Raw genomic sequence first — 9,377 nt, forward strand, 5'->3', positions numbered from 1 at the left:
CCTGAACGTCGGTAACTGACGATATGGGAACAAGAACGACGAGTCCGTTATAATTTTTCGAAAGGCATAAAAAAGTGCTAAAATCCGTGCACATTTTACTTAAGCTGTAAAATATGCTGTCCTCCGGTTTGCCGAATTAAGTCGGGATTTTACCTTCCGCTTTGGACGGCTCTTTCTTTTCTTTTGTTTTGTTTATTTTAACAGAAACATGTACATAATTTCATATGGTAGAATTAAACCAGAGTCAAAGATGTCATCGTAACATCATGGTTATGGATAAGGCCTTATTTTTATTTTAACATAATACAAAATTAAGACAAAGAATACAGTAAGTTACACACTCATGTACAGTAGGTGGCGCTGTGTGCCGCTGAGGTCGTTTGCAATCCACCAATATTAATAAGAAGTTAATGTTTAAGAAGAAGAAGAAGAAGGATGGATGCCACCCGCCAAAAAATCCAAGAAGAAGAAGAAGCTGACGTCATCGCATGCGTCAGCTGCACCCGGGTGAGTGCAAACCTGAATCTGTCAATTTTCTGGACTACAAAACACAAAAGACTTCTAAAGTGTTACTTTACAAAGTTGCTGTTGATAGTTTTACGAGTTAGTGGTGGCAACGCTGTGGAACAGTGAATAGCTGAAGACATTTAGACATGTTTTTAACCTATTTTGGCGCATAAAATGAGCGGTAAGCTAGCTAAAGTAGTCGCTGAGAGCTGATCAAATTTAACTGTAGCTGTACTTATTACATTTAATTAGTCATAGTAGAGTCACGGTGAAGTTTCTACTCATGCTTGCTGTTGCCACTTCGATGCTTAAAGTCCACCCAGGTTTCGTTTGTAAGACCACTCTGGAAACACTGATTATAGCATGCTTGTTCAATTGCATTTAAATCAAAGCTTTGACAGCTTCCCAGCTGAGTGACTGGATGTGCTCCCATCACTGTGATTTTATTGTATAGGTTGTATGGACCGTACAAGTTTTAAAGACAAATCAAACTTGCATCCGCACAGCCAAAGTCCTCTCCACCTGTCTTGGTTGTCTATTACTGTGGCAAACAGATGAAGAGTTTCTGAAATCTAAAAATGTTTTTTCTCAACAGGTTCTTTTGCAGTTATCCGACATTTGCACCAGTCAACCAAGTTCCTTGACAATTTTTAAGAGCCACGTCTGTCATCTGTCTTTCCTTTGTGCCTCTTTTGTGTCTCCTGTCCATCTCTGTGTCTTGGCCTATTTTCTTTTGTCTTTTGTGGATTGTTCTGTTTGTTTGTTTTGTCTGTCCATCACCATGAGTGACTCAAATATTAATGATCCTTTAATGATCCTGGATAAGGAGACGAATGAACAGGAAATAAATGACCAACTTCAACACCTCAATGACCTGATTGCTGATTTCAAGCAAGGTAAAGATACCGGTGTACCTGTGAAGATACCTGAACCCACAATTAGGTGGAGAAAAAGGGACAAAGATGGAAACGAACTCTATGCAAGACCACAATCGACCAGAAATCAATCAACTAAGAGTCAGTACTTTTTAAAAAAAAACTTGATATCTGACAGATACAGATTATTTTTAAATAAATGTATTTATTCATTTTTTGATATTTTGACAAAGTATATTTTTTCCTAATTAATCAATTGATTGTGTTAAGTTTTACATCCACTTTGTGATATTGTTGTTTTAACTGCTTTTCGTAACCAACCAGCATTTATTACTTTATAGCTTTCCCAAATGCAAAATGATCTTTAATTGCATTATAAAAGTATTTTGAATAGAAATAACTTTGAAACATGGTACAGGTTTGTAATGTAAGAAAAATTAGTAGTTTTACTATTTTTACTGTAGACTGTAGGTGAAACAGAATGGATGCATTTCCATCTGATGATGGACATGTTGTAGAGACATACCTACTAAAAAAAATTACAATCAAACATGTTGTTACTCCATACATCTAAAAGTCTAAATTACTTGAGTTTATACAGGTCCTTCTCAAAATATTAGCAATTGTGATAGTTAATTATTTTCCATAATGTCATGATGAAAATTTAACATTCATATATTTAGATTCATTGCACACTAACTGAAATATTTCAGGTCTTTTATTGTCTTAATATGGAGATTTGGCATACAGCTCATGAAAACCCAAAATTCCTATCTCACAAAATTAGCATATTTCACCGACCAATAAAGAAAGTGTTTTAATACAAAAAAACTTCAACCTTCAAATATCATGTACAGTTATTGCACTCAATACTTGTCGGGAATCCTTTGGCAGAAATGACTGCTTCAATGCGGCGTGGCATGGAGGCAATCAGCCTGTGGCACTGCTGAGGTCTTATGGAGGCCCAGGATGCTTCGATAGCGGCCTTTAGCTCATCCAGAGTGTTGGGTCTTGAGTCTCTCAACGTTCTCTTCACAATATCCCACAGATTCTCTATGGGGTTCAGGTCAGGAGAGTTGGCAGGCCAATTGAACACAGTGATACCATGGTCAGTAAACCATTTACCAGTGGTTTTGGCACTGTGAGCAGGTGCCAGGTCGTGCTGAAAAATGAAATCTTCATCTCCATAAAGCTTTTCAGCAGATGGAAGCATGAAGTGCTCCAAAATCTCCTGATAGCTAGCTGCATTGACCCTGCCCTTGATAAAACACAGTGGACCAACACCTGCAGCTGACACGGCACCCCAGACCATCACTGACTGTGGGTACTTGACACTGGACTTCTGGCATTTTGGCATTTCCTTCTCCCCAGTCTTCCTCCAGACTCTGGCACCTTGATTTCCGAATGACATGCAGAATTGCTTTCATCGAAAAAAGTACTTTTGGACCACTGAGCAACAGTCCCAGTGCTGCTTCTCTGTAGCCCAGGTCAGGCGCTTCTGCCGCTGTTTCTGGTTCAAAAGTGGCTTGACCTGGGGAATGCGGCACCTGTAGCCCATTTCCTGCACACTCCTGTGCACGGTGGCTCTGGATGTTTCTACTCCAGACTCAGTCCACTGCTTCCCCGCAGGTCCCCCAAGGTCTGGAATCGGCCCTTCTCCACAATCTTCCTCAGGGTCCGGTCACCTCTTCTCGTTGTGCAGCGTTTTCTGCCACACTTTTCCTTCCCACAGACTTCCCACTGAGGTGTCTTGATACAGCTTCTGGGGAACAGCCTATTCGTTCAGAAATGTCTTTCTGTGTCTTACCTCTTGCTTGAGGGTGTCAATAGTGGCCTTCTGGACAGCAGTCAGGTCGGCAGTCCTTACCCAATGATTGGGGTTTTGAGTGATGAACCAGGCTGGGGAGTTTTAAAGGTCTCAGGAATCTTTTGCAGGTGTTTAGAGTTACTCGTTGATTCAGATGATTAGGTTCATAGCTCGTTTAGAGACCCTTTTAATGATAGCTAATTTTGTGAGATGGAATTTGTGGGTTTTCATGAGCTGTATGCTAAAATCATCCGTATTAAGACAATAAAAGACCTGAAATATTTCAGTTAGTGTGCAATGAATCTAAAATATATGAATGTTAAATTTTCATCATTACATTATGGAAAATAATGAACTTTATCACAATATGCTAATATTTTGAGAAGGACCTGTAGTTCCTATTATGAATTTGAATCTTAATATAGGGGAGTGTGATAGGACAATTACAAGTATTGAATGGGAAGTGGACATGTAAATGTAGGTTTAAATAATGTTTTAGATATAAACGTTATTTTCATCTATTTTCTATTTACAGCTGGCCAGTCAGAAGACTAGCTGTCCCTCTAATAACATTCAGTGTGAGGTGGCCTATGCTCCAGAGACTGTTGGTATGTCTTTAATAGATACTTTTTTTTAGGTATTTTAAGCAAATTTGTGGCAATTGCTTTTTGCTTTTACAACTTCCATACTACACTTTAATAAACTGTAAAAATGTTTTAATTTTTTTTAGAGTCTTTTCTGCAAGAACTCCAGAGCTCACTGAATGATTCTGCAGGCCAGGTTAATGAACCATCACTACCTATAGCTCCTCTGGCTTCCTTAAACTGGAGCACAAGGAAAAGTCTCTTTTCAGAGAGTTGGAGGGCAGAAAGACCCCGTTTGGTGAACACTATGGCAGCTCAACAAAGTGTGTCAGCACACATATGCCAGCAGTGTGGGAGCAATCCAGCTGCACTTCGCTGTCGCGATTGTCTGCCTCGGCCCTTCTTTTGCGACAAATGTGATGTGATGATGCACACCAGATATGTCCTTCACAACAGAGAGACCATGACCGCTGGATTCTTCCAGCCATTGCCTCCAACAACATGTTTTAAATAAAACTCTTTGCCATGATGGTAAGTTTAACTAAGCTCAGTATTTTTAAACACTCCTCCTTTTTTCCAACTGTTAACTTTCTACTTTGTTGTTAATGCTCTGGTTTATGGTTCAGCTGTTTCTACATAGCTTTGTCAAAGCGTTTTGATACAGTTTTGATGAATGTATATATTAAACAATTGTTAACTTCTTTAGCACGACTTGTACCTGTGGAGACCCCACTTAGAATCTGTGATTGTCCATCAAAGTGTTTGAGGATCAAACCAGGGAAGGCTGTTACTATGGTCACAATCAATGGTAAGAATAACTATTTTTTCCTGACTCAAAACCAAAATAAAACTAAATAAATAAATATTTACAAGGTGTGTTGCAGAACACAGACAATTGTTTGTAATATAATGGAGACCTAACTCTAAAATTATAAGCTTTTAAAGTGGAATTTCTTTTTTGTTGTTTTAGGTCGTTATGATCTAAGAATGCCGGAGCTGGTGTGTGAGGCGTGCGACGTTACTTGGACTTCTGAAGTCCATGACCTAAATTTAAGTGATTACTGGCCTGCCACCCTTCACTTTTCCACTCTTTATGGAACTGATGTCTTCTTCACATTTGAAGAAATGAAAATGGCGGCACCAGGTCTCTCCTGCCAAGCATTTCTAAAAATGCTGGATCAACGAACTGTCCGCTTTGGCCGTGTGAGTACTTTGGTGTGTGTGTATATATATATATATTTATTTATACCACACAGGCGTATTGTGCCACACACACCTAAATCTTGCAGGACACCTAACCTCGAGGCCTGAATTTTGACACCTAAAATAAGGTTCTTGTGTTTTTGTTTTTTGCTTATCTTTCATTTTAAAACAGACTGGGAAGATCTCGACAGACAGCTTCCAGAAAAGTTTTTTTGAATGGGAAGCTGTAAGATATGACATAGATAAAATGTTAAGGAAGGATCCCTTCACGTGTCAAGCATGTACCCCAGATATGCTTGCAGTTTCAGTGGATGGAAACCGCAAACATTACCGTTTTAAGAATGCAGCAAGGTATGGCCAATATACCAATTCTTTGCATAAGAATTCTTTGCAGGTTTTTTTTTTATTGCTCTTCTTTTCAGATCCGAAGAACAGGCTATTTTTGAGGACATCTTTATAGCCAGGGATGAAGACGTGGGAAGATTTGTGGACTATGTACACAAAACAACCAGACATGTAAGATTGCATATCATAAATGTATAACTACAGTGACCTTTAGCCTGTAATTAGGATATTTCGGACCACTGTCACTGGAAATTCTATGCATTTTAGGTTTCTGGAAGAGGTGTTTGTGGTGGTGAGTGGTCAGCAGCTAGAGAGACTTCCCACAGATCCAGCAGTAAGCTGGATGAGGAGGGATTGGAGCTTGTGGTGTGTAGAGATGGGAGTGCTCCTTAGTGCTCTAAATATGTACAGGGGTGAAATATTTGCCTATCCTTTGTACCTGCAAAAAAAAGCTGGCCAATAGACATATCACTTTTTTTTGTATGGATGTGACCTGCAAGTACTGGCCATATCTTGAAAGAGTGACAAAAAGTTGCCCTGAGCTCCAACACCTTCTGCAAATGAAGCCATTTCTCTGGGTTTTCCAAGCCAAAGCCCATGACTTCAAATGTGAGGTATGGAAATCTGACTAGGTATAGAACCACCTTGTTGGAACTTGCATAGCTGCATGAACATCTTTGACTCAGTTATTTTTATTTTCTGTGTGTGCATGCTTATATTTAGGTCAAGTGGAATGGAGCATATCAGGATGGAGCTGGTTTGACCTTAGGGGAGGAAGTGGAGCAGTGTAATGCATTTCTCTCAAGGATTGCAGTTACCACAAAACATATGTCCAAACCTGGTGAGAGAGCCAAATACTGATTTCCTTAAATTATGCGTTTTAAATGATGATGAGGGAAAATGCTAATATTGTGGGCTTCTTTCTGTTTGGAGGATGGACAGACATGCTGACTCTTATGGCCATGCGTTGGAATCAGCTAAAATTGGACAACTTGGCCATCTCACTGACGCGTCGTTATCAAAAGGTAATAAACTATTGATGTGTTTTAATTACCTGCACCTGCTGTGCTCTAAATTTTTATTTATTTGACATTGGAAATATAGGCCACAAAAGCTCTTCAAACTCAGCTTCAGAACCTGGAGTCCCTAAGAATAGAGATTTCAGTGTCTGACAGTCAACTGGGTGACTGGGTCAGTGATGTAAAGGAGTGGGCAGAAGGTGAGCAGATTACGGTAGGAAATTTAGAGGAAATTGCACAAATAGTTAAAGCTGCAGGATGTAACTTTTATTAAAAAATCTGCTTTTTACATAAGTATTAAAATGATCGTTATGTCATGACAGTATAAGACAGATAATCTGTGAAAAACATTTAGCTCCTCTTCCTTCTCCCAGTGCTCCCAGTATGAACTGCAGAAATATACTACTCAGTCAGAAACAACCAATCAGAGCCAGGAGGAGGGTCTTAGTGCAGCTAGCAAGCATGGCCACCGATGACAGGGGATAAAGTTTTCCTGGAACAGTAAGTTGTTTCTCCACCATTAGCACATCTAGCAGCACGTACACGAGGGTGATTGACAGCACTAAGACCTTCCTCCTGGCTCTGATTGGTTGTTTTAGGTCGGCGGAGTGGTGCATTTCTTTAGACAGCGATAGTAGCTCAAGGAGGAGGTGGAAGAGATCAATCTTTTCACAGATTATCCATCTCATAACAAAATGTCACGGCATGGTGACAGTTTTAACAAATATGGAAAAAACACTTTTGTAAAAGTTACATTCTGCAGCTTTAACTGCATTATTCTTCTTTATCCTTAGCAGCAACAACTAGCACAACGGATGCAGATTCCTTAGTGGGCCGAATTGAAGTTCTGGTTGCAAGCATCAAAAGACGATCCCAGCGTCTTTATAAAGACACTGATGGAAACAAAGCTCGTGCCAAGATTTGCCGCAAGATCAGAGAGGAAAAAGGAATTTTGACACTGGCTGTGGAAAAGTACAACAGATTGGTTCCAGACACAGAAATTCTGTGCTTGGAAGAAATTCTGTCTGGTGACCCAGTTTGGCCATGGCAGCAACCACACAGTGGTATGTCCACATACACCAACACGTTTTCTACTGTTATCGTGTTTGACAGATGATGTGACTTAATTCTACAACTGCTAACCTACACTCACCTACACTTTATTAGGTACACCTTGCTAGTACCGGATTGGACCCCCTTTTGCCTAAAGAACTGCCTTAATCCTTCGTGGCATAGATTCAACAAGGTACTGGAAACATTCCTCAGAGAGTTTGGTCCATATTGACATGATAGCATCACACAGATGCTGCAGATTTGTCGACTCCACATCCTTGATGTGAATCTCCCGTTCCACCACATCCCAAAGGTGCTCTATTGGATTGAGATCTGGTGGCTGTGGAGGCCATTTGAGTTCAGTACACGATCAAAGTCACTTAAATCACCTTTCTTCCCCATTCTGATGCTCTGTTTGAACTGCAGCAGATCATCTTGACCATGTCTACCAGCCTAAATGCATTGAGTTGCTGCCATGTGATTGACTCATTAGAAATTTGCGTTAATGAGCAGTTGGACAGATGTACCTAATAAAGTGGCCGGGGAGTGTATAATTCCACTTTTCTTCCTGGATTGATCTGTGTCTGTCATAAATACATTTCAGACTCAGTCTTACAATAAAGAGAAGAGCATTTGAAGGCATCATGGCAGTAAGGAGACTTGAAGAAGAAAAGAGGATTCTTGTAAGAGAGATGGATCATCACTGGAAATCTCTTTTAGCCTATGAGGATACTCTCAAAAAGCTCTCCTACCTGTCTTCGAGTGGCTCATTTAAAAGTATGTTTTTAAGTAATGCATAAACAGGCCAACAATGACAGTTATGAATATGTATATTTTTACTTTCCAGGTTTATGTATGTGTAATTTTAAAGGTTCGTCGTGTCCCCTAACTGATGAGGGTTTAAAAGGTCTGCAGAGCATCATTCTCAGAGAGCGGGAACAAGTCAAACAGGTCAAGCTGCAGGCAAGAGAGCGTTATCTTCATGCTTTATCAGGAGCAGAAAATTTTAAGTTTGATCCTGCTTCAGATGATTAGTTCTACAGCGACTCAGAATGCTCAGATGATGGTCTGTAATCAACATCTGTGAAATACCTGTTTTCTTTTTTGAAACTTTTACTCATATTACACATAGTACTCTGAAAAAAGACCTACAGTGTTGACCTGCAATTTTTAGATTACTTTTAATGACGTTGGATTTTCATCAAACCATTAATACTTTGAGTGCGGTAATAACACTGTTATTAAGCTAAAAACAATTGTTACAACACTACAGTAAACAGTTCCATTGATTATGTATTTGCTAGCATAACCAACACATGTTTTGATGTTTCATTTTTATTTTCTTTGTATAGTAATGTGTATTATTAATGTGTAACTATGTTGTTTTGTCATTTTAGTGTACTGGTGTAATGTGTCTTCCATTTTGTCACTTGAAATCTGATCAATTTGTCAGTCACTGTCTGTTATAAAGAAATCAGAACAATAAATTAGTAAAATATCTGTCAATGTGATCTCTTCATGGAGTACTCGTCCCTGCACTGACACTATATAGCTATAAAATGTTTGACAAACTTAAACTTGAAACGCACACAAACAATGGTAATTGTCAGTAGCAAGAAATAAGTTGTTCAGCTTTTATGTACTCTAAGATACAGTTTGTACATTATTTAGGTATAATTTCATACATAGATAAAATGAAAATTAAGTTGGTTACATTTCTGGATATGATATTACAGAGCGGGAAATATTTATCTCCAGAACAAGCTATCCACCATAAAACATCATTGAAGGACCTCCTTATGTTTTTATTTTGTTTTTGGTCAGTCTTAAATATTATTGATCGATGGACACAGAATACAATAAATCTCACTGATTAACCTTGAAGATCCTATTGGTTATCAGTATGAATGTTAAAGGTAAAGATGAGAGTGGTAATCTGTGGGATACGAACCTGGCCCCTTGTGTCCCCTCTGGAACACAAACC

At 39.1% G+C, this 9,377-nt stretch overlaps 1 protein-coding gene across 1 annotated transcript; it reads left to right on the plus strand.

The window, feature by feature from the left end:
• The first annotated feature begins 4,268 nt into the window (after positions 1 to 4,268).
• LOC124862398 lies at positions 4,269 to 8,893 on the plus strand. The gene is made up of 12 exons (XM_047356284.1): positions 4,269 to 4,304; positions 4,480 to 4,581; positions 4,744 to 4,976; positions 5,149 to 5,327; positions 5,399 to 5,492; positions 5,589 to 5,687; positions 5,822 to 5,935; positions 6,045 to 6,162; positions 6,255 to 6,346; positions 6,426 to 6,540; positions 7,135 to 7,404; positions 7,998 to 8,893. The coding sequence occupies exons 2-12, from the start codon at positions 4,566 to 4,568 to the stop codon at positions 8,012 to 8,014; spliced, it is 1,347 nt and encodes a 448-aa protein (XP_047212240.1). The 5' UTR covers positions 4,269 to 4,304; positions 4,480 to 4,565; the 3' UTR covers positions 8,015 to 8,893.
• The last annotated feature ends 484 nt before the right edge of the window (positions 8,894 to 9,377 follow it).

The sequence above is a fragment of the Girardinichthys multiradiatus genome, chromosome X, assembly GCF_021462225.1.
Source record: "Girardinichthys multiradiatus isolate DD_20200921_A chromosome X, DD_fGirMul_XY1, whole genome shotgun sequence".
NCBI classification, from domain to species: Eukaryota; Metazoa; Chordata; class Actinopteri; order Cyprinodontiformes; family Goodeidae; genus Girardinichthys; species Girardinichthys multiradiatus.